The 24,424-nt window shown below is 43.5% G+C and overlaps 2 protein-coding genes across 2 annotated transcripts; one reads left to right on the top strand and one right to left on the bottom strand.

Moving 5' to 3' along the window:
• The first annotated feature begins 2,993 nt into the window (after positions 1-2,993).
• On the top strand, positions 2,994-3,932 carry LOC146399683 (olfactory receptor 52A1-like). Its single transcript, XM_084978208.1, has one exon. The coding sequence runs from the start codon at positions 2,994-2,996 to the stop codon at positions 3,930-3,932; it is 939 nt and encodes a 312-aa protein (XP_084834334.1).
• A 16,645-nt stretch (positions 3,933-20,577) lies between these two features.
• LOC146399682 (olfactory receptor 52A1-like) lies at positions 20,578-21,516 on the bottom strand. Its single transcript, XM_084978207.1, has one exon. The coding sequence runs from the start codon at positions 21,514-21,516 to the stop codon at positions 20,578-20,580; it is 939 nt and encodes a 312-aa protein (XP_084834333.1).
• Between the last annotated feature and the right edge of the window lie 2,908 nt (positions 21,517-24,424).

Raw genomic sequence — 24,424 nt, 5'->3', positions numbered from 1 at the left:
ATTGCTGGGTCATATGGTAACATCAGAACTGTTAATCCTGAGATAATACTCTAAGCTAATTGGCAGTTCAAAGTCACAGTTGGATAAGAGTCCAAAGATTACTTCTAGTGACATTTTGTTGTTGCCCAGCATCCAACACAGGACCGCACGGTGACTTAACAGGGACGGATCTTCAGAGTTCTTTCATCTGCCGCAGCTCCTCTGTATTTCTTTTGCTTCCTTATGTTTTTCGTTTGCTTGTTTGGTTTTGTTTCTGTGCAATTATTTACCTTACAGTTTTAGATGTTTTCGTTGAATCCTAACATACGTAAAAATGCTATGTGATATGACTTATTAAATACCTTTCACAAGGTAGACTAAATGTGTAACTGTCTTATGGAGAAACATAGCATTTCTCAACCCTGAACCTTGTGTACATGAATGTATCTGCACTGAGGCTTTGGGAAAGGAGAAAAGCACAGCCAGGAGATTTCTGCAACTAGTACAAATGACATCAGGGACATTCGGTGCAGATGAGCGTCAGAGAGCTTAGTTAAAATCGGTTGGGTCCCTTGTGGTTTTTTCCTTAGGGGCTAATAAATCCTCTAAGTTCCTCTTCTTCACCTGCTCATCAGGGAACCCTGAGATTGGTGCCTAGCAGCTTTCTTCTCCAATTGGAGCTCCCTAAATTGATGCTGTGTCTCCGAATAGCACAGCCAGTGCTGTGCGTTCTGTCAGAGGATGGACATGCCACCGTGACCTCAGGCAGACGTGCAGAAGGTGGAGCGTGTCTGTCTTGCGGAGGCAAAACAGACGCCTGAAAGCCGATGCTGGAGGTGTCCACCCATGGGCACACGGTCCCAGCACCAAACGTATTGGAGTTGCTGACTTTCACTGGGTTCTGCTACCGAGGGGGCAGAGATAGAAGAGGCCACGCGGCCCACGGAATGCAAGGAAGTGAGGCTGACCTCCCAGGAGAAGAGCAATTGAGTGAGACGTGATGAGTGACAGGAAAAGGAAGAACTAAGATTACTCTTCGGGAGGCAGGTAGGAGGAGACCCGGTTCCAGCAGCAACTGGCAAGTAATTCTCGGTGTCCCCGAGTGGAATCCCATGCGTTTTCATTACCAGTTTTTACAAACTAATAACTCCTTCTCAAAAGCCCTGCGTTCAGTGATGTGCTCTCAACCTGCCATCCCACTACCTGTACCTGGCAGGGAATGCTCCCAAGTCATCTTCTGACCCCTTAAGAGAGTCAGACAATGTGGTCTTTATTCAAGGTTCCTCTTCTAACTCTGCCCCTCTTGGAAGAGGAAAACCTCTACTGCTCTTAGGAAGAGGCCATGACCCATGAATTGCAGCATCATCGAATTAAGCTCTGGGGAGAAAACCGGTGGAAATCAAGGTCCTTATTTAACTGACTTGTCTGTCCTAAATATGTGTCAACCAGCCCAGCCTTCTGTCTTAGAATGACTCCTGTTGACTATATTCAATCATGTAAGGCTTAAAGCACCATAAATCCCAACTGCTTCCTGCATCATCAGCTTGTTTGGTGACATGCAGTGAATAGCTGGCAGATCATTAGCTTATAGACACAAAGCCACACTCTGGAGAGTTTACAAAACAAGAAAATAACCTAACTCTATGTTTCACATAATCACACGCATTTCTCCGGTGTATAGCTTTAGCATCTTGATTCAAAACGTGTCATTTTTTAAAGGTACTAAGTTTGGTCAGAAAAGAAGTTTCATGAAAAGCATAAGAGTGCATGTGTTAAGAAAAAAAACTGTAGTCCGTGAATTGAGAAAGGATTCAGTTGTCGTCAGTTGCTCTGGAGCCCTGTACTGAGTCATCTCAGGTCTACCACGATCTGCTCTGCCTTCATGTCTCTTTCCACATGTGACTCCTTTTAGGGAGCCTGTCCTTTGGGGGAGCCTGTCCCTGGGCCCTTTATTCTCTATTAATGTCTTCTGTCTCAGCTCATAAAATGATTCCAGGGTTCTCTTGATCTGTACTTCATTCAGAGTGAATGAGACGACATTGGCTGAATCGCATGCTCATTGTAGCTCTGAACAGTTTAAATCCAAGAAGCCAGCCTCCATCTGGCCAAGTCACCCACGTCACTGTTCTCCCATAGTCTACAGCCATCCAGCATGAGTCCTCTAACCTCATATGTCACTGCTGCCCATTCTCTTGCTTCTTAGCGATTCCTCGTCTCTGGATATTCTGTAGTGTGTATTATGGGATTCCAGCTATTTTAAGACACAACTAGTTTGAAGGGTTTCAGGTGTGAAATGTGCATGAAAAATGAAGTGTAATTTTACTAGACATGTAAAAATTAGTAAACACCGTGACCCATACTCTCCAAGATTTGAATATCTTCTCTAAAGTTCTCCCTTCACATGCTTTTGAAGGAACATCCATCCATACAAATAGATACGTAGATAGACAGACAGACAGACAGACAGAGGGAACTCTTGGGTGTCCACTTTTCTATCTCTATTTTCTCGCATAGGTAGTCTTTTCTCCCAATACACTACTGAAGTCTGAGAAATTGGGAGTCCACACCAACAGTTCGTGAATGAAAGACGACAGGAACTAATAGAGCCCTAAGGTCCCTGGCTATGGGAAATGGAGAGATTGAACAGAGACTCACTCATATTCAAAGGAGATTTACAAAAGAAACAAGCAAGTCTCTTTTGTCCTCAGGTGCAGAAAAGCATAACGGAAGTCAGCAGTTACTCCCTTGCCCAGGCGTTTGGCTTGTTCTGATGCAGGTGGCTCGCCCTGCACATGCCGCCTTGAGTACCGTGTGTGTGGATGTGCTTCCTGAGAATGGTGAAGGATCTCTGAGGATCTGTCTTTTCCTTTCGTTCTGTGGATGGAGTGTATGGTATAATCGTAGAGTGCAACAAAATTCTGACACTATGATGGCTTTCGATAAACCTAGAAAGTAGAAGAAGAAGAGAGCCCTGACGACCTTCTCTTGGTTCCATCGGGAGGTCCAAGGACACTATGTCCATTTCCAACGTCACGATCCTCACGCCCTCTGTGTTGACACTGATAGGGATCCCAGGCCTGGAGTCTGTGCAGAGCTGGATCGGGATTCCATTCTGTGCCATGTATCTCACTGCTGTGCTGGGAAATTCCTGGCTTCTGAGCATCATCAGGTCAGAACGCAGCCTCCGTGAGCCCATGTACATGTTCCTAGCCATGCTGGCAGTCACAGATATCGCACTTAGTACCAGCGTTGTGCCCAAGATGCTTGGGATCTTCTGGTTTCATGTCTCAGAGATTTATTTTGATGCCTGCTTGCTTCAGATGTGGCTCATCCACACATTTCTGTGTATCGAGTCTGGCATCCTGCTGGCCATGGCCCTGGACCGCTATGTGGCCATCTGTTCCCCCCTGAGGCATGCTGCCATCTTTACCCAGCAGCTAGTCACTCAGATTGGGGCTGCGGTAACACTCAGGGCTGCCATTCTTGTAGCCCCATGCCTCGTCCTGATAAAGTGTCGACTGCACCTTTATCATACAACTGTCATCTCCCACTCCTACTGTGAGCACATGGCCATTGTGAAACTGGCTGCAGAAAACGTCCAAGTCAACAAAATCTACGGTCTGTTTGTGGCCTTCACTGTTGCAGGGTTTGACCTCACCATCATCACTCTGTCCTATGTCCAAATATTCGTCGCAGTGTTTCGTCTGCCCCAGAAGGAGGCCAGGCTGAAAGCGGTCCACACTTGCGTCCCTCACATCTGCGTCTTCCTGCAGCTCTACCTCCTTGCTTTCTTCTCCTTCTTCACACACAGGTTTGGTGGGCACATCCCCCCTTACATCCACATCCTCTTCTCCAGCATCTACTTGGTGGTCCCTCCGTGCCTCAATCCGCTTGTCTATGGGGCAAAGACCAAGCAGATCCGCATCCATGTGACAAAAATGTTCCGTTCGTGAAAGTAACCAGGAGTACTACTGTTTGGCTTTCCCTTTTGTCTAATAATAACCATCTTTCCAAAGAAAAATAAGCTGCAGAAATCGTGTTGTCTGAGATCTTGGAGGTTTCCATGTAATTGCTTTCGGAAAAGCTGGTTTTCAGAGTTTCATAGCCCCTGAGGCCAATCGGCAATGGGTTTCTGGATTCTCACTGCGAAAGTAGAGTGAGAATCGCAGAAAGAGGAAAACAGTGCACGTGTTTTGCTTCCTTTTCTCTGTGGTTTTTCGTCCCAGGTTGAGCTATCTTCTCTGAGAGTCCTCCTCCAGGGGTTCCTATTGTGGCTCAGAGGTAATGAGCCTAACTAGTATCCATGAGGACACAGGTTCTATCCCTGGCCTCCCTCAGTGGGTTAGGGATCTGGCATTGCCGTGAGTTGTGGTGTAGGGTTCAGACGAGGCTCTGATCCCGCGTGTCTGTGGCTGTGGGGTAGGCCGGCTGCTGTAACTCTGATTTGACTCCTGGCTTTGCAACTTCCATGTGCCATGGAGGCAGACCTGAAAAGACCAAAAAAACCACACAAAAAACAAACATGCTCCTCCCGCAGGGCTCATAGATTATGGATTTCTCAGTGATTTTAAACACTCATTGTTCTAGAGTAATCAGGTGCTGCATGAAATCAAGTAGCTGCCTCCCTTTCTTTCTTGATCCAATCGCTCATCTTAAAAATCAACAACAAAACACAAAGCAGCCTCTGTGTTCTTCGTCATGTTCTTATCCAAAATTGTGCATCTACTGAGACAGTTAAGGCTGAAGGTCTCATTACATTCCCAAGGTTCCTCAAGGAGTTACAAGCACAACACCCTTGAAATCCCCTGTGTTCCCATTTAACTTCAGTCTTCTTTCTGGTTCTTCCATCCTGTCCTTCTTTTTTTTTTTTTTTTTTTTTATTTTCCCCCTGTACAGCAAGGGGGTCAGGTTATCCTTAGATGTATACATTGCAGTTACAGTTTTCCCCCCACCCTTTCTTCTGTTGCGACATGAGTATCTAGACATAGTTCTCAATGCTATTCAGCAGGATCTCCTTATAAATCTATTCTAGGTTGTGTCTGATAAGCCCAAGCTCCCGATCCCTCCCACTCCCTCCCCCTCCCATCAGGCAACCACAAGTCTCTTCTCCAAGTCCATGATTTTCTTTTCTGAGATGTTCATTTGTGCTGGATATTAGATTCCAGTTATAAGTGATATCATATGGTATTTGTCTTTGTCTTTCTGGCTCATTTCACTCAGGATGAGATTCTCTAGTTCCATCCATGTTGCTGCAAATGGCATTATGTCATCCTTTTTTATGGCTGAGTAGTATTCCATTGTGTATATATACCACTTCTTCCGAATCCAATCCTCTGTCGATGGACATTTGGATTGTTTCCATGTCCTGGCTATTGTGAATAGGGCTGCAATGAACATGCAGGTGCGTGTGTCTCTTTTAAGTAGAGCTTTGTCTGGATAGATGCCCAAGAGTGGGATTGCAGGGTCATATGGAAGTTCTATGTATAGATTTCTAAGGTATCTCCAAACTGTTCTCCATCGTGGCTGTACCAGTTGACATTCCCACCAGCAGTGCAGGAGGGTTCCCTTTTCTCCACACCCCCTCCAGCACTTGTTATTTGTGGATTTATTAATGATGGCCATTCTGACTGGTGTGAGGTGGTATCTCATGGTAGTTTTGATTTGCATTTCTCTTATAATCAGCGATGTTGAGCATTTTTTCATGTGTTTGCTGGCCATCTGTATATCTTCTTTGGAGAAATGTCTATTCAGGTCTTTTGCCCATTTTTCCATTGATTGATTGGTTTTTTTGCTGTTGAGTTGTATAAGTTGCTTGTATATTCTAGAGATTGAGCCCTTGTCAGTTGCATCATTTGATATTATTTTCTCCCATTCTGTAAGTTGTCTTTTTGTTTTCTTTTTGGTTTCCTTTGCTGTGCAAAAGCTTTTCAGTTTGATGAGGTCCCATGGGTTTATTTTTGCTCTAATTTCTATTGCTTTGGGAGACTGACCTGAGAAAATATTCATGATGTTGATGTCAGAGAGTGTTTTGCCTATGTTTTCTTCTAGGAGTTGGATGGTGTCCTGTCGTATATTTAAGTCTTTCAGCCATTTGGAGTTTATTTTTGTGCATGGTGTGAGGGTGTGTTCTAGTTTCATTGCTTTGCATGCAGCTGTCCAGGTTTCCCAGCAATGCTTGCTGAATAGACTTTCCTTTTCCCATTTGATGTTCTTGCCTCCCTTGTCAAAGATTAATTGACCATAGGTGTCAGGGTTAATTTCCGGATTCTCTATTCTGTTCCATTGGTCTGTCTGTCTGTTTTGATACCAGTACCACACTGTTTTGATGACTGTGGCTTTGTAGTATTTCTTGAAGTCTGGGAGAGTGATGCCTCCTGCTTGGTTTTTGTTTCTCAGGATTGCTTTGGTGATTCTGGGTCTTTTGTGGTTCCATATAAATGTTTGGATTGTTTGTTCTAGTTCTGTGAACAATGTCATGGGTAATTTGATAGGGATTGCATTGAATCTGTAGATTGCTTTGGGTAGGATGGCCATTTTCACAATATTGATTTTTCCAATCCAGGAACATGGAATATCTTTCCATTTCTTTCCATCTTCTTTGATTTCTTTGATTAAAGTTTTATAGTTCTCGGCATATAGGTCCTTTACCTCTTTGGTCAGGTGTATTCCGAGGTATTTGATTTTGTGAGGTACAATTTTAAAAGGTATCATTTTTTGGTATTCCTTTTCTAATGTTTCATTGCTGGTATACAGAAATGCAACTGACTTCTGAATGTTAATCTTATATCCTGCCACTTTGCTGAATTTATGAATCAGTTCAAGTAGTTTTGGGGTTGAGTCCTTAGGGTTTTCTAGGTATAGTATCATGTCATCTGCATACAGTGACAGTTTGATCTCTTCTCTTCCTATATGGATGCCTTTTATTTCTTTTGTTTGTCTAATTGCTGTGGCTAAGACTTCCAAAACGATGTTGAAGAGCAGTGGTGAGAGTGGGCATCCCTGTCTTGTTCCAGATTTGAGTGAGAAGGATTTCAGTTTTCCCCATTCAGGATTATAGTTGCTGTGGGTTTGTCATAAATGGCTTTGATTATATTCAGGAATGTTCCCTCTATACCCACTTTGGCGAGGGTCTTGATCATGAATGGATGTTGAACTTTGTCAAATGCTTTTTCTGTGTCTATTGAGATGATCATATGATTTTTGACCTTTTTTTTGTTAATGTGGTGTATGATGCTGATTGATTTGCGTATGTTGAACCATCCTTGTGAACCTGGGATGAACCCAACCTGGTCATGGTGTATAATTTTTTTGATATGTTGTTGGATTCGGTTGGCTAAGATTTTGTTGAGAATTTTTGCATCTATATTCATCAATGATATTGGCCGATAGTTTTCTTTTTTGGTGGTATCTCTGCCTGGTTTTGGAATGAGGGTGATGGTGGCCTCATAGAATGTCTTTGGGAGTATTCCTTCTTCTTCAACCTTTTGAAAGAGTTTAAGGAGGATGGGCACCAATTCCTCTTTATATGTTTGATAGAATTCACCTGTGAAGCCATCTGGTCCTGGACTTTTATTTGTAGGGAGTGATTTTATGACCTCTTCAATTTCATTTCTAGTGATCGGTCTGTTCAGTTGGTCTGTTTCTGCTTGATTCAGTTTTGGCAAGCTGTAAGATTCTAGAAAATTGTCCATTTCTTCCAGATTGTCAAACTTGTTGCCATACAGTTGTTCATAGTATTCTCTTATGGTTTTTTGTATTTCTGTTGTATCCGTTGTGATTTCTCCTTTTTCATTTATAATTTTGGTGATTTGGGTTCTTTCTCTCCTCTTTTTAGTGAGTCTGGCCAGGGGTTTGTCAATTTTGTTCACCTTTTCAAAGAACCAGCTCTTGGTTTTATTAATTTTCTCTATTGTTTTTTGAGTCTCTATTTTATTGATTTCTTCTTTGATCTTTATAATTTCCTTCCTTCTGCTGACTTTAGGACTTTTTTGTTCTTCTTTTTCTAATTCGTTTAGGTGGAGGGTTAAGTTGTCAATTTGGGATCTTTCTTCTTTTTTGAGAAAGGCCTGGATTGCTATAAATTTCCCTGTGAGCACTGCTTTCGCAGCATCCCATAGATTTTGAGAGGTTGTGTCTTCATTATCATCTGTTTCAAGGTAGTTTTTAATTTCCTTCTTGATTTCCTCATTGACCCATTGGTTTTTTAGTAGCATGTTGTTGAGTCTCCATGGAGTAGGTTTTTTCTCTTTGCTTTTCCCATGGTTGATTTCTAATTTCATGGCATTGTGGTCAGAGAAGATACTTGAGATAATTTCTACGCTCCTAAATTTATTGAGATTCGCTTTGTGTCCCAATATGTGGTCGATTCTTGAGAATGTTCCATGAGCATTTGAGAAGAGTGTGTATTCTGCTTTTTTTGGATGTAGTGTCCTGAAGATATCAATGAAGTCTAACTTTTCTATTGTTTCCTTTAGGATCTCTGTTGCTTTATTGGTTTTCTGTCTAGAGGATCTGTCCATTGATGTGAGGGGGGTATTTAGGTCTCCTACTATGATTGTATTCTCATCAATATCTCCCTTTATGTCTGTTAATATTTGTTGTATGTATCTGGGTGCTCCTGTATTTGGGGCATATATGTTGACGATAGTAACATCCTCTCCTTGGATGGATCCCTTAATCATTAAATAGTGTCCTTCTTTGTCTTTCTTTATGTCTTTTGTTTTAAAGTCTATTTTGTCTGATATGAGCGTTGCGACTCCTACTTTTCTGTCATGTCTATTGGCGTGAAATATTTTTCCCCACGCTTTCACTTTCAATCTATATGTATCTTTTGTCCTAAGGTTAGTTTCTTGTAGGCAACATATTGACGGTTTTTGCCTTTTTATCCACTCAGCCACTCTGTGTCTTTTGATTGGGGCATGCAGTCCATTGACATTTAAGGTGATAATTGATAGATGATTATTTATTGCCATTTGAACCTCGTGTTCCAGTTGATACTATGGTTCTCCATTCTTCCTTTCTTTTTTTTTTTTTTTTTTTTTTTGGTTGGATGGTCTCCTGTTATTATCTGCTTGAGTGTTTTTTTTTTCATTTTTTGCAAATGCAATATTTGGTTTTGGCTTGTGGTTGCCCTGTTTTTTAAGTATGCTAACCCCTTCCCATAAATGTGTGTTTTAGCCTGATGGTCCTGTAAGTTCAAACACTTCATTACTATATTAAAATTAAGAAGAGAGACATACATATAAACAAAAAGGGTTATTTACCTCCTGACATCCCTTGCCCACATTTTATGGTTTTGATGACTCTTTTTTCTTTTTTTCTTTTTAATTTTATTTTGTTTGAAGCATGTTCATGACTAAATCTGTATGCTGGCTTATTTGAGTGACTGCTCTCTGATTGCAGTTTCCTCAGTCCTAGTTCTTCCTCTTCTTCTTCTTTTTTTTTTTCTTTTCTTTTCTTTTTTCTTCCCTTTCCTTCCTTTCTTTTTGGTTTAGAGAAGCCCTTTCAATATTTCCTTTAACCTGGGTTTTGTGTTGCTGTATTCTTTAAGTTTTTGTTTGTTGGGAAAAATTTTTATTTCCCCTTCTATTTTAAATGATATTCTTGCTGGATAGAGTATTCTAGGTTGCATATTTTTTCCTTTGAGCACTTTAAATATCTCTTGCCATTCCCTCCTGGCCTGTAGTGTTTCTGTAGAGAAATCAGCTGATATTCTTATGGGGGTTCCCTTGTAGGTAACATTCTGTTTTTCTCTTGCTGCCTTGAGGATCCTCTCTTTATCACTAACTTTTGCCGTTTTTATTATGATGTGTCTTGGTGTGGGTCTGTTTGGGTTCAGTTTGTTTGGGGCCCTCTGTGCTTCTTGTATCTTGAATCCAGTATCCTTTAGATTTGGGAAGTTTCCAGCAATAATTTCTTCAAATGTATTTTCCATTCCCTTATCTTTTTCTACTCCTTCTGAAATTCCTACTATGCGTAGATTGGCCCGCTTTATATTATCCCATAGGTCTCTTATATTGCTTTCCAGTTTTTTGATTCGGTTTTCTGTCTGTTGACCAGATTGAGTGATTTCCATTATTCTATCTTCCATATCACTGATTCGTTCTTCTGCATTATTCATTCTGGTTTTTACTGCCCCTAGTTCAGTTTGCATCTCTGCAAATGAATGTTCTAGTTTTTCTTGGCTCCTCCTTATCTTTTCTAGTTCCTTTCTGAGGGTATCTGCATTACTGTTCATATCTTCTCTTAATTCCTTCAGTATTTTCACTATTTCTCTTTTGAACTCCAGGTCTGTCTGACTGCAGAGATCTGTTTCATTGTTGACTGTTTTAGGTGAGTTCTCCTGTTGGTTTGACTGGGGGTGGTTTCTCAGCTTCTTCATCTTGCTTGTTGTTTTCTTTCTCCTGAGGGAGTTGTACTCTCCTTGATCGGGCAGTGTTTGCCTTGTCACTGCGGTGGAATATTTCCTCAGGGCTGACGTTGTTGGTCAATCTTTTTTGAGGCAGTGTGGCTTTTCTGGAGTGTTGATGGGGCTAACAGTGTTTCTTTGAAGCAAAGGAGGACTTCCTGAGGGCAGACAGGACTGAGAGGTCCACACCGTGATGGTAGCAGATTTCACTTGGCCATGCAGAGCTTGCTCTGGTGTTTTTAGGCTGTGGGGTTCTTGCAAGGGGTTGGCGGTGTTGGACAGCTGCTCTTTAGGGGTACATCACCCCCTGGGGGCTGGAGCAGCTATCTGGGGCACTGAGAACCTGAGAGGCTCTTCCCTAGGGCAGCCCAACTCAGAAGGACAGTCTGAGAATGTAGGCGGATCTTTTCACAGTCTGGCTGAGCTTGTTGCAGCTTTTCTAGGCTGCAGGGGGTCCTGCCTGGAGCTGGCAGTCCTATGCAGCTGGTCCACTAGAGCATCCCCTGGGGGCTTGGGTGGGTAGCAGGGCCGTTGGAAACCGAAGAGGCTCCTCCCCGGGGAAACCCGCATCCTGTCCTTCTTAATCAATTCATCAATGGTTATCACACACCTATACTCTTATAAATAGTGGCTTAGAGAATAGTGGCCTAGTGGTACATTTGACGTAGTATGTCTATTTCATGAGTTTGTAGCTGTCGTAAGCTCTCATTTCTGGGAGAGAGGGCCAGAGAAATGGGGAGGGAAGTAGTCCTTGTCCCCACAGAATGTGTAGCGAGCAAAGAGAACGGAGCATGAGGATCTGACCCAAAGCATCAGTCATAGATCTCCTCGCTCTTGTTTCTGAAGTAGGGAGTGTGATTCTTGAGGCAGGATGACCCGTGACCCCGGACGGAAGGACCCACCATGCCAGGTGCGGGACCGAGGCGATGTCACCGAGAGAAAGTGGTGAAGGGCAGGGCACAGGGTGTGGTGGTGTGTTGTGTTCTGCAATGTAAGGTGCACTTTGAGGAAACAACATGAGTATTACGAATGGGCATGGACATTGTGCAAAATGGTTGAACTTTATTCTGAAAACCACTATGTCTCCTATGAGAGCTTTTCTCTATGATATGGACGCACGTGTGTGTGTTTCTGTGTGTATCTCCTTGGGCATGTGCCAGCATATATTGATTACCATGCCTTTTAAACAGCTAAGTTATAATTTTTTGTAAATATGTGATTGCTCTGTTTAAGGATTAAGGACTTTAGAACTTACCAGCGGTGGATTTTTCCTGAAAACGTCAGCTTATTGGTCATTTTTCAATAAAGGTGCTGAACAGTATTCACGTGTGTGAAGGTGTCCATGCCTTTTTACATTTATTTTTTGAATGTCCACAGTTGTGCCATGTGGACATTCCAGGGCTAGGGGTCTAATCGGAGTTGCTGACTTCACCACAGCCCCAGCCACACCAGATCCGATACCATCTGCGACCTACATCTCAGCTCACGGCAGTGCTGGGTCCTTTAACCCACTGAGTGAGGGCAGGGCTCGAACCTGCATCCGCATGGATACTAGTCAATTCTTTGCCCTCTGAAGCACAAGGGGAGCGCCTGCATGCTTTGATTTAGGACATTAAATCACTGTGAATAAAGTTCCTGTGTGGCTCTGCAAGTTGAAGATGCAGTATTGCCACAGCCGCGGCTCTGGTGCAGGTTCCATCGCTGGCCTGTTAATCTCCACATGCCATGGGCGTGGCAGAAGAATGAATAACTGCAATACAAAAACAAAATCACTGTGTGTGTTGGAAATGCTGCTGTACACGTCATAGAGATGGTGGCAGTCTGGCTGGTTTAATGATCGGGGCTTCTCAGTGCCATTGGGTGGGATGGATTTGTGACTCTCAAGGCTACCTCGGGGTGCCTTTGGAGACTGCTTTGAGTATCTGTGGTTATTAGGTGTGATGGGGGTGCGTTACCAGTAGGGGTCCATGATCTCGGGTACCACGGTTTTCTTGGATGTGAGACCAGAAGAGCATCAGAGGTCATTTCCGACCGTTCTGGTCATCATTGTTCTCAGTGGTATGTTCTGTGAATTATTTCATTGTTCCATTGACCATTTTTCTCATTTCTGTCCTTTTCTTCCTGAGTTGAAGATCTGAGAAATTGATTGAGTGAACTAGTACTTTAAGGGCTTTATTCCTCAGGACGTCACAAGAAACATTTCTCTCTCTTTTGGCTTTTTAGGGCCTCACTTTCGGCATATGGAGGTTCCCAGGCTAAGGGTCCAATCGGAGCTGCAGCTGCGGGCGTAGGCCACAACCACAGTAACACCTGATCCAAGTCACATCTGTGACCCACACCCCAGCTCGCGGTAACGCTGGATCCTGAACCCACCGAGCGAGGCCGGGGATCGAACCCACATCCTCATGGATCCTAATGGTTTGTAAACCGCTGAGCCCCAACGGGGACGCCACAAGAAATATTTCACTAGGCCTTGGGCATTGTATTGTACAGGTGGCTTCAGATGAAGGTAGAGGTCTTCAGGGAGCTGATGTTCGACCCATTCTTGGCAGGGGGTGACTTTTCTTTCTCAGGGATGGCTTTCAGGTGAGGTATCCGTGATGCACTGACCGTGCTGGCTCTCTGTAGTCCGGTATCTAAATCTTTACTTTGGGAAGAACAGCTTGCAACATTCGGCACATCTCCACCCTTCTTCCTGGTGGAGAACTGCCCACAGCTGAGGCCTTTTGTGCTGACCATCCCAGAGTAGCCTCTCCTCCAACGTGGGAATATTGTTCTGATGGCCGCATCACCCTGGCTTGATGGTAAATCAGCCACATTTGGGATGCAGGGATGCAGGTGCCTTTTGCTTTCATACGAAGCTGTGTCTTTACATTTCAACAGTATTGAAACTATAGATGGTCTTCTGTCTCTCATCTACCACTTGTATGTCTAATTCTTACATTTCTCAGACCCTGTATTGGTCAGGATTCTCCAGAGAAATAGGAAGAAGGGATTATATATATATAATTTCCTCTCTCTCTCTCTCTCAATGTAGTATACTTTGCATACTCATATACTTGTGCATATATTGGGGTGTGTTAATATATATACATGTATATTTCAAAACATCTAAAACAGCCTTCCAGTGAAATCTCGCATACCGTGTGCCGTTTGACCTAATAACTGGATTTCGTGGCTTTGGCCATCACAGAAGCCAAGGCAGAAAACAGGCAGGCCTTTTTCTGGCCCCGGCAGAGCTTCACGTTCAAGGTTTAGAAGTTCCCAGAAAATAGATACTGGAGCAAACACTGTGAAGGAGCGTATCCAGAGTCACGTGACAAAGTGATGCCCTTTAAAATGATGCAGTTGTTAATTACATGGGCCAACGTGACTGGGCCACAGGGCGCCCAGAGCGTTGGCCAGACGCCATTCTGATGACTCTGGGTGTGTCTCTGAGGGTTTGGTTGGATGAGATGAGCACGGAAGCGGTGCAGTGAGGAAAGCAGAGAGCCCTCCCTGCTGGCGGGGGCCTCCTCCCATCCCCTGAAGACCTGAGGAGCATGGAAAGGCTGACCCTTCTTCTGGACAGTGAACCATCTTCTTGCATGACAGCCTTCAAGTTGGAATCCTGGATGTGCGTGTGTGTGTGTGTGTGCGCGCACATGTGTGTGTGTGCGTGTGCATGTGTGTTAGGACTAGAATCTAAACACTGAGTTTTCTAATGTCTTGACTTTGCAGGACTTTAGACTGGAGATATACCATCAACTGTCCTTGTTAGTAGGCTTTCAAACTCAGACTGAAAATAAGTCATTGGGGCTCCCAGGTCCCTAGCTTGCTCATTTTCCTGCAAAAACGTGTGTGTTGCTGGACTCCATAATTATATGAGCCAATTCTCTTTAATAATTCATTCTCTCTCTCTCTCCCCTACCCATATGTATATGATGTCAGTATTTATATTTCTCTGTACATCCTTTTGGTTGTTACTCTGGAGACTCCTAACACAGGGATTTTAAAAGAGTTTCTTTCACGAAGCCAATCTGAAATGAAACGTTATGCAAGGGTTCTAATAAACAGCTATGTTCCACATTTACGAGTGAATACTTTATAGGTCAACAGCTCCCAGAAGAAGTGTATTGGATCAGAGAATAGCAATATTATCACCTGGGTGGAAGACCTTAGGCTGATATACGCAATGCCAAATTTATATCGTATTTGTTTTTTCAAATGAAGTAATTAATGTCACTAGTTTTAAGTATAGTTGATTTACAGTGTTTCTTCGGTTTCAGCTGTGCAGTCACACACAGTTCCCTGTGCGGTATAGTGGAAACCTGTTTGTTAAGGTGAAACGTCCTGAGTAGGTGAATAAAGTGATGCCTTTATTCAAAAGAGACAGTCACTCAGTTATAAGACACAAAGTTCATACGAAACGAGTTCTGTGAATCAACTGACCGGAAAAAGTCCCTGGAAAGTAAAAAAGACCATTGGCTATTGAGCATAAAACATGATACTTCAAGATGTGTTTATGTGTACAGTAAAATAAAACACAAGGATTCTGTACTAAGAATTGCAGAGATTGTCGGGAGACAGCAGACGGGTCTAAAGAACGACAGAGCGCTACCGCCGTCATATCCTGCAATCTCAATATTGTTACAAAGTCAGTTCCATGCAGTGAATCCTAGGACTTCAAACAGTCCTGAGAGAATCCTAGCACACACCCTTTGCAAGCATTAAAAACTGATTCTGCATCGTATAAGGAAACTCAATGTGATCACTGCAAAGCATTCTTTAAAAAAGGAATACATTTTGAGTCCTTACAGTACCTGAAATAAGTACTTACTGTAAAACTATAGTAATCAAGATATTCTGCTATCACCATGAAAATAAAGACACGTTATTAATGACACGGAATGGAGGACCTATGAGAAAACTCACATTCGTATAATCAGTTGTATTCTATAAAGATGCCCGAGCCATTCAACAGACCACAGAAACCCTTTTCAACACACAGAATGAGAGTAAAAAGAGTTGTACAAACAGCTTAACTGACACACCCCAAATGTAATAACCCCAAATGTAGAAACTAAACACAAATCTATCAAGAAGAAAAACATAGGACATCTCTATGTCTTGAAGATAGGCAGATATTTCCATGTCAGGACAGAGAAGCTCTAAGACACCAACATTTTTGCAATTCATTTCAGCAAATGTATACTTTTTAAAAACTCGGTAAGCACCATATAGGTGGTGAAATCATACTCTATATACACACAGACAGACATGTATTCTGACACAAGACTTGAATCTAAAGTATAAAAGTTATTCCTACAAATTAATAGTGAAAAGGCAGTAGTCTTCATCTGACACTTTATGATGAAATGAACGGTGAAGGCCCCCCAGTAACATCCGTAAACATCAGAGACGTTTTGGTGAAGAAAAGAAACTGGACCGTTCTGCTTACATGATCCTACGTGTGATGAGCAGAAGAGGCTAAAGAAATCAGGGAGTGAACCATAAGGGATTTGTTCCTCAGCAGGGGTGGGAGGTGAGAAGCAGGGGTGGGAGGGGACTCGAGGAGGATCTTGTCTAGAATGCCAGCAGCGCTCCGCATTTTGATGAGAATGTGGGGAAGGCATTTGTCAAAAGACAAGCTTAAGATGCACATACTTTGCTGCCTGCGAGTCATTCCTCAGAAATGAGAAAAGTAGTACACACAGGAGGTGCACATCTGTTTGGATTGCTTTTCGTTGTGATACCGGGTAGACACGTGGAGACGACGTGCAGGCACACGTCCTTTGATTGCACTTCTGAGACACTGTGGGGTTTTTTTCCACATTGAAGGTGTGCAGCTACCCTGGATCGAGTCCGTCTTTTGGCACCATCTTTCAAACCGCATTTGCTGCCTTAGTGTCCCTCTGTCCCCTTTGGCTACTCCTCACGTATTTCGGGCAACATGTTGCCTAATTGCTCTTCCTGTGCTTTGCAAGACTCTCTTGAATAAGGATCAAGAGTAGGCAGCCTGGCTTTCTTCCCGACCTTGAGCTAGTCCTTTCACTTCCTTGAGTGGGATGTTCGCTGTGGACTTGCCATACGAGGCCTTTATTATTTGGAGATGTGTTCCTTCCACACGCACTTTATGGAGACGGTTTTGGTTTTTTACTAAGTATAGTTGATTTCCAGTGTTGGGCCAATTTCTGCTGTACAGCAGAGTGACCCGGTTGTATATTTTATGTAGTATATTTTTCTTAATCTGTCTTCCATCTTGTTCTGTCCTAAGAGTTTGGATATAGTTGCCTATTTCCCTGTGCTATATAGTAGGACCTCAAAGCTTATCCATTCAAAATGGAATCATTTGTATCTATCAACCCCAAACTCCCCGTCTATCCCACTCCTTCCTCCCTCTCCCTTGACCACCTCATTGTCTGTTCATGATGTCTGTGGGTCTGTTTCTGTATTTTAGATAGCTTCACTTGTGCCGTAGTTGAGATTCCCCCATCAGGGATGTGTCTTTCTCTTTCTCACGTACTTCACTTAATGTGGGAATCTCCAATTGCATCCATGTTGCTACAAATGGCTTTATTTCATTCTTCTTCTGGCTGAGTAGTATTCCATTGCATATATGTCCCACCCGTTCTTAATTGTTTCATGTGCTGATGGACATTTAGGTTGTTTCCATATCTTGGCTCCTGTGAATAGTGCTGCAGTGAACACAGGAGTGCATGTATCTTTTCGAATGACAGTTTTGTCTGGATAACTGCCCAGGAGTAGGATTGCTGAAGAATACCATAGTTCTAAGGAACCTCCATAGGGTTTTCCGTAGTGGTGGAGAGTGTTTTCTTTCTTTCTTTTGTTTTAATCATAAACATAATTAAACATTGTCATCCACTTTTTTTCATCGATGGAGCTGATCCTATGGTTTTGACTTTGTTGTTGTTGTTGTTGTTGTCTTTTTGCTATTTCTTGGGCCGCTCCCACGGCATATGGAGGTTCCCAGGCTAGGGGTTGAATCGGAGCTGTAGCCACCGGCCTACGCCAGAGCCACAGCAACGCGGGATCCGAGCCGTGTCTGCAATCTACACCACAGCTCACGGCAACGCCGGATCGTTAACCCACTGAGCAAGGGCAGGGACCGAACCCGCAACCTCATGGCTCCTAGTCGGATTCGTTAACCGCTGCTCCACGACGGGAACTCCGGTTTTGACGTTTGAAACTATTAATGTGATATATATCACATTGTTGGATTTGCTGATGTTGAACCATCCTTGCCTCTCTGGATCCTGGATCCATTCCCGCTTGATCGTAATATATGACATTTCTAATGACTTATGGGATTCAGTTTGCTAATATTTGGTTTCAAGGATTTTTCATCTGAGGTCATTGGAGTTATTGGACCTTAAGTTTTTTATTGCCCTTTCCATGTTTTGGTGTCGGAGAAAGATTTACGTAATAAAACGACTGAGGAACCATTCTCTCCTCTTCAGTGGTTTGGAAGAATTGTGGTTTTTATTTTATGTTATTTTTTTTTTTGTCTTTATACGTCCACACTCTTGGCACATGGAGGTTCCCAGACTAGGGTTCGAATTTGAGTTGTATCTGCCAGCCTACACCACAGCCGCAGCAACGTCGTATCCAAGCCATGTCTGTGAGCTACATCACAGCTCACCGCAAAGCCGGATCCTTAACCCGCTGAGCGAGGCCAGGGATGGCACCTGCGTCCTCATGGATACTAGTCTGATTTGGTTCGACTGAGCCATGACGGGAACTCCTATACTTTGGAAGAGGTTTAGAAGGACAGGTATTAAATGGTCCTTGAACATTGTGGTAGAACTCCCCTGTGAAGCTCGCAGGTCCGGGACTTTTAGATTTGGAGAGGTTTCCAGTTATGGTTTCAAAGTTCTACTAGAGATCTGTCTATTCAGATTTTCTACTTCTTCATGATTCAGCCTGGGATGCAGGTATAATACAGTGTGTCAGTTTCCAGGTTGCCAATTTCTTGGCATCTAGCTATTCCTCGTGTTGTGTTGGGATCCTTTGTATGACTGTGGTGTCAGCTGTAATTTCACCTCTTTGCTTTCTGACTTTCCTTGTCTAAGCCTTCTCTCCCAATACTATTAGGAGAGTATGTGAAAATAAATGACAGTTGTTGAAGAATAGCGCCAGCCCTGGTTGTGCATGATAATACATTCCCCTCATAGCCACTCTGGAGACACTGTATTAGGGGTGATCCCACAGAGGCGTAGAAAGCTCTGCAACCTGGTAAGGTTCCCAGCATTGATTTGGAATTGAGCTCAGACTTCTCACCCTGAATCCCATACTTTCGATCTCTACAGACTTAATTTATGTGTGTAAGGTATTTCCTGTCCAAGGGCAATCCTCAGATATTCAGGTGGAACTGGGCCCGAACTGGGCCCTTTGCCTGAGTGGATGCACGGCTCTCATTCTTCAGGATCAACTGACTTCACCTCACGTAGGCTGGTCGGAGAAGGCCATCTCGTCTGTCACTGTGATAAACCGGTTGTACTGTTTCACTCTGCAGATCAGTTAAACGTGTTCACCTCTAGGGTTGGTGGCAAACCATGTGGTTTCTGCATTTGGAGCCATAAGTTATCACACTTCAAATTGTATTTTCCCATCCTCCAAAGTGCTACAGCCTTCTTCACTGTAGGCGCATAAAAAATGAAGCCACAAGTTTAAGGTGGATTTTAGTATTTATTGCACAAACAAGGGAACATGGAGATAGATTTCTTGTTTTTTTTTTTTCTGTCTGAGAGTTGCAGTTAAAACCTAAAACTGAGTCCCCAAGGCCCTAGGTGTTCCTAAGTTCGTGAGAGCTGCCATGGCTTTCTAAGATGTGCCTGTCTCTCCTGCCACAACCCGCTGCCCTCTCTCCTCCCCCACCTCCTGCCAGTTTCTTGCTCACGTCTTGGCACCTGGGAGAGGGAGACCATTCAGGATTCGTCCTGGGCTTCCCTTAGTCTCTGCTCTTGCAGAGGAGACAGTGATGATGCTTTTCCATCCCTGGGCCCAAGGGAGTGAGACTCTGCAAAATTCTCATGAAGACTGAAAGTTTCTCAAAAGATGGGAGACTGACGCTCTGTTCTCCTAAAGCGTGAATTTGCTGCCAAATCTAGGGATGAATTCATGCAACCCACTTTCACTTCTCCCCATTCGCCTGTATCTCTTTCTTCCCAAAACTTAAGGCAACCAAAGTTCTGAACTCAGGGAAATGAACCCCTATGTCAGACTCACCAGTATGCTGCTCTTCTCCAGCATGCTATGGATAAGATTCTAGGAGGTTGATAACGCTTGAGGAGGTAATTAGAAAAGTGGTGGAGGTAGCAGAGAAAGTACTGATGTGTAAAATGGAACACGTGCATTCTCATGCTTTCTGTGCCTGTCATTCCCCGAAGGAACTTGCACATTCACTGAAGTTTCTGGACTGTATTATCTCATTAGAAACATAAAATGTTTTGTTTAGTTTTGATAACAACATAGATAAAATACAATGCTCCTTTTCTTCCTTTTTGTTTTAGGCTGTACCTGGGGCTTATGGACGTTCCAGGTTAGGGGTCGAATCAGAGCTGTGGCTGCCAGCCCCAGCCCCAGCCCCAGCCAGAGCCATGAGGATCTGTGCCTGTGTCCTATACCACAGCTCACAGCAAGGCTGGACACTTAACCCACGGAGTGAGGCTAGAGACTGAACCCGCATCCTCATGGATGCTAGTCGGGTACCTAAGCACTGAGCCACAACAGGACCTCCCTCTATTTATTATTTTGAAGACAACGCGGGTGACCAAGAAATAGCATTAAGAACTGGAGTTCCCTGAGGACCTGGACACTGCAGAACACGCCTTAGCTGTATCTCAGATCAGTGAGGGATCTGTCACGTGTGAATCTTCTAGAGTCAGATGCCTACAAGGAGACATTCATCCAGGAACTAAACATGAAAGAGCAGGAAAAGGACATACATTTGCTGTTTTTCTCTTTTATGTCTTGCTCTCATTACCCAGATAGAATCCACCATCCTGTTGGGAGACCGTTGTCATGGGCTAAGAGGATCTGTAAGATGCTAACATTCCGGTAAATTAAAAAAAAAAATTAAATGGAAAACTCAAACATCTCAAGTAATATAGATTGTTCATTTTATACATTGTGAAGGATTATGACATTTCCCACCAAGAAAAACATGAAATGATGAATCCTGGGTACTTTCAGGAACGGAACATTTTTGTCACTTGGATGCGGATCTGCTTGGTCTTTGCCCCATAGACAAGCGGATTGAGGCACGGAGGGACCACCAGGTAGATGCTGGAGAAGAGGATGTGGATGTAAGGGGGGATGTGCCCACCAAACCTGTGTGTGAAGAAGGAGAAGAAAGCAAGGAGGTAGAACTGCAGGAAGATGCAGATGTGAGGGATGCAAGTGTGGACCGCTTTCAGCCTGGCCTCCTTCTGGGGCAGACGAAACACTGCGACGAATATTTGGACATAGGACAGAGTGATGACTGTGAGGTCAAACCCTGCAACAGTGAAGGCCACAAACAGACCGTAGATTTTGTTGACTCGGATGTTTCCTGCAGCCAGCTTCACAATGGCCATGTGCTCACAGTAGGAGTGGGAGATGACAGTTGTATGATAAAGGTGCAATCGACACTTTATCAGGATGAGGGATGGGGCTACAAGAATGGCAGCCCTGAGTGTTACCGCAGCCCCAATCTGAGTGACTAGCTGCTGGGTAAAGATGGCAGCATGCCTCAGGGGAGAACAGATGGCCACATAGCGGTCCAGGGCCATGGCCAGCAGGATGCCTGACTCGATGCCCTGAAATGTGTGGATGAGCCACATCTGAAGCAAGCAGGCATCAAAATAAATCTCTGAGACATGAAACCAGAAGATTCCAAGCATCTTGGGCACAATGCTGGTACTAAGTGCGATATCCGTGGCTGCCAGCATGCCTAGGAACATGTACATGGGCTCACGGAGGCTGCGTTCCGACCTGATGATGCTCAGAAGCCAGGAATTTCCCAGCACAGCAGTGATGTACATGGCACAGAATGGAATCCCGATCCAGCTCTGCACAGACTCCAGGCCTGGGATCCCTATCAGTGTCAACACAGAGGGTGTGAGGACTGTGACGTTGGAAATGGACATAGTGTCCTTGTGTTTCCTGATGCAAAGGAAAGAACTTTCTCCGTCGGTGTTTCTTCCTTTTCTACTTGTTTTTATCCAGAGTCATGATTTTGGTAGAAATCTTAGGTCCCATCATCCATCGCATGTGTCTGAGATGTAAAATAACGATCACAGAGACGCATCCTTGTGTTTAGGAAACATGTCGACAAGCCCTGTGGCACAATAACATGTGATGTGTGGGGCAGCACACCTGCATTAAAACCAGCAAAATAACGAAGTTAGCAAATAAACTCGGTTGTCGTGTCATTCCAATCCTGTGGGGGAAAAAAAAAATCTTGTTATTTTGCTTGAAACATGCCTTTTAATTAGAACGTGATGAATCTATACATATTCTCTAGTCTTGGTAACTCCTTTACTTCTGTATTTTTCTCAATTGTCTCTAAATCAGGATGAGTTGGTTTAGATCAGCAAATACTCACACTCTGACCTGTACATGAGAGTGAAAATATCCCACCAACCGATAACAGATACGGAAATATGTGTCACCCCAAAGCATCAATCTATCCTCTCTGTCTCTGTGTAAGACCAGATGTCCTGCATGAGAATGTGAGGAAGAGCTTAAGAAAAGATTATTCAAATTCATGTCTATTTAGCGAGTTTGGGGACAGTTCCCTGCTACATTCTGTATTTCTAATAAACCCATATTATTGCTCCCTATATTTCTAAAAGTTGAAATACTAAAAAAAAAAAGTGTGTGCTGAAATTGCATTTGAAACTTCTGTAACATGCATCACAAGATAGCTAGAGGAGGGGAATCTGCAGAAGGCAAAGGAATCAGCAGCAGCAGTGTGTATGGTCATGGTAGCCCTATGCTGAACCTCAGAAAATATGTCACTATTTGCTTCTTTTTGCTTTCGTTTGCTGTGCAAAAGCGTGTCAGTTTGATTAGGTCCCATTGGATATTTTCACTTTTATTTCTGTTGCTTTGGGAGACTGACCTGAGAAAATATTCAGAAGGTTGATGTCCGAGAATGGTTTGCCTATGTTCTCTTCCAGGAGGTTGTTTTGTTGGTTTGTTTGTGTTTTGCCTTTTCTGGGGCTGCTCCCATGGCATATGGAGGTTCCCAGGCTTGGGGTCGAATCGGAGCTGTAGCCGCTCGCCGACGACAGAGCCACAGCAATGAGGGATCCGAGCCGTGTCTGCAACCTACACCACAGCTCACGGCAATGCCAGATCCTTAACCCACTGAGCAAGGCCAGGGATCGAACCTGCAACCTCAGGGTTCCTAGTCACATTCCTTCACCACTGAGCCATGACAGGAACTCCTCTCTTCCAGGAGTTTGATGGTGTCTTGTCTTCTATTTAAGTCTTTCAGCCATTTTGAGTTATTTTCGTGTATGGTGTGAGGGTGTGTTCTAGTTTCAGTGATGTGCATGCACCTGTCCAGTTTTCCCAGCAATACTTGCTGAAAAGAGTGTATTTTTCCCATTTTATATTCTTGCCTCCTTTGTCAAAGATTAAGGGTTTTTTTCTGGGTTCTCTATTCTGTCCCATTGGTCGGTCTGTCTGTTTTGGTACCAGTGCCACACTGTCTTGATGACTGTGGCTTTGTGATATTGCTTGAAGTCTGGAAGAGCTATGCCTCCCACTTGGTTTTTGTTTCTCAGGATTGCTCTGGCAATTCTGGGTTTTTTGGGATTTCGTGTGAGGTTTTGGATTGTCTGTTCTAGTTCTGTGGAAAATGTTATGGGTCATTTGATAGGGATTGCATTGAATCTGTAGATTGCTTTGGGTAGAATGGCCATTTTTACAATAGTAATTTTTCCAATCCAGGAACATGGGCCGTCTTTCCATTTCTTTCCATCTTCTTTAATTTCCTTGATTAATGTCTCATAGTTCCCAGCATACAGAATGGGAGAAAAGAGTTTCAAATGATGCAACTGACAAGGGCTTCATCTCTAGACTATGCAAACAACTTATACACCTCAACAGCAAAAAAGCGAACAACCCAAAGGATAAATGGGCAAAAGACCTGAGTAGACACTCCTCCAAGGAAGATAAACAGATGGCCAACAAGCACATGGAAAAATGTTCAGCGTCCCTGATTATTAGAGAAATGCCAATCAGAGCTACCGTGAGATACCACCTCACACCAGTCAGAATGGCCATCCTTAATAAGTCCCCAAATAACAAGTGCTGGAGGGGGTGTGTGAAAAAGGGAGCTCTTTTGCACTTTTGGTGGGAATATAAGCTGGTACAGCCACGATGGACATCAGTATGGAGGTACCTTAGAAATCTATATGTAGAACTACCATGTGATCCAGCAGCCCCATTCTTGGGCATATATCTGCACAAAACTTTCCTTATAAATGACACATGCACCCACATGTTCAATGCAGTTCAATTCACAATAATCAAGACACGGAAACGACCCAGATGTCCATTAACAGATGACTGGATTAGGCAGAAGTGGTATATACACACAATGGAATACTACTCAGCCATAAAAAAGAATGACCTAATGCCATTTGCAGCAACACGAATGGAACTAGAGACACATACTGAGTGAAAGAAGTCAGCAAGAGAAAGACAAACACCATATGATATGTCTGGTATCTTATACACAGCACAAATAAACCTTTCCACAGAATAGAAAGTCATGGACTTGGAGAATAGACTTGTGGTTGCCCTGGGGGGGAGAGGGAGAGAGTGAGAGGGATTGGGAGCTTGGGGTTAATGGGTACAAACTATTGCTCTTGGAGTGGATTTACAATGAGATCCTGCTGTGTAGCACTGAGAACTCCGTTAGATACTTACAATGCAGCATGACAATGGGACAAAAAATGATCTATACCTGTATGTGTAACTGGGTCCCCATGCTGTACAGTGGGAATGAAAACAAATGGGAAAACAAATTTATAACAAAAG

The sequence above is a fragment of the Sus scrofa genome, chromosome 9, assembly GCF_054392235.1.
Source record: "Sus scrofa isolate SSC_HxYL_T2T_F1_AM1 chromosome 9, Sscrofa_HxYL_maternal_Yorkshire_Landrace_v2.0, whole genome shotgun sequence".
Classification (NCBI taxonomy): domain Eukaryota; kingdom Metazoa; phylum Chordata; class Mammalia; order Artiodactyla; family Suidae; genus Sus; species Sus scrofa.
The sequence above is the reverse complement of the archived record's forward strand: the minus strand, read 5'-3'. Positions and strand labels throughout refer to the sequence as shown.

What these genes read in the sequence shown, in the direction of transcription:
- LOC146399683 (XM_084978208.1), top strand. Translation starts at nt 2,994, where the DNA reads ATGTCCATTTCCAACGTCACGATCCTCACGCCCTCTGTGTTGACACTG.
- LOC146399682 (XM_084978207.1), bottom strand. Translation starts at nt 21,516, where the DNA reads ATGTCCATTTCCAACGTCACAGTCCTCACACCCTCTGTGTTGACACTG.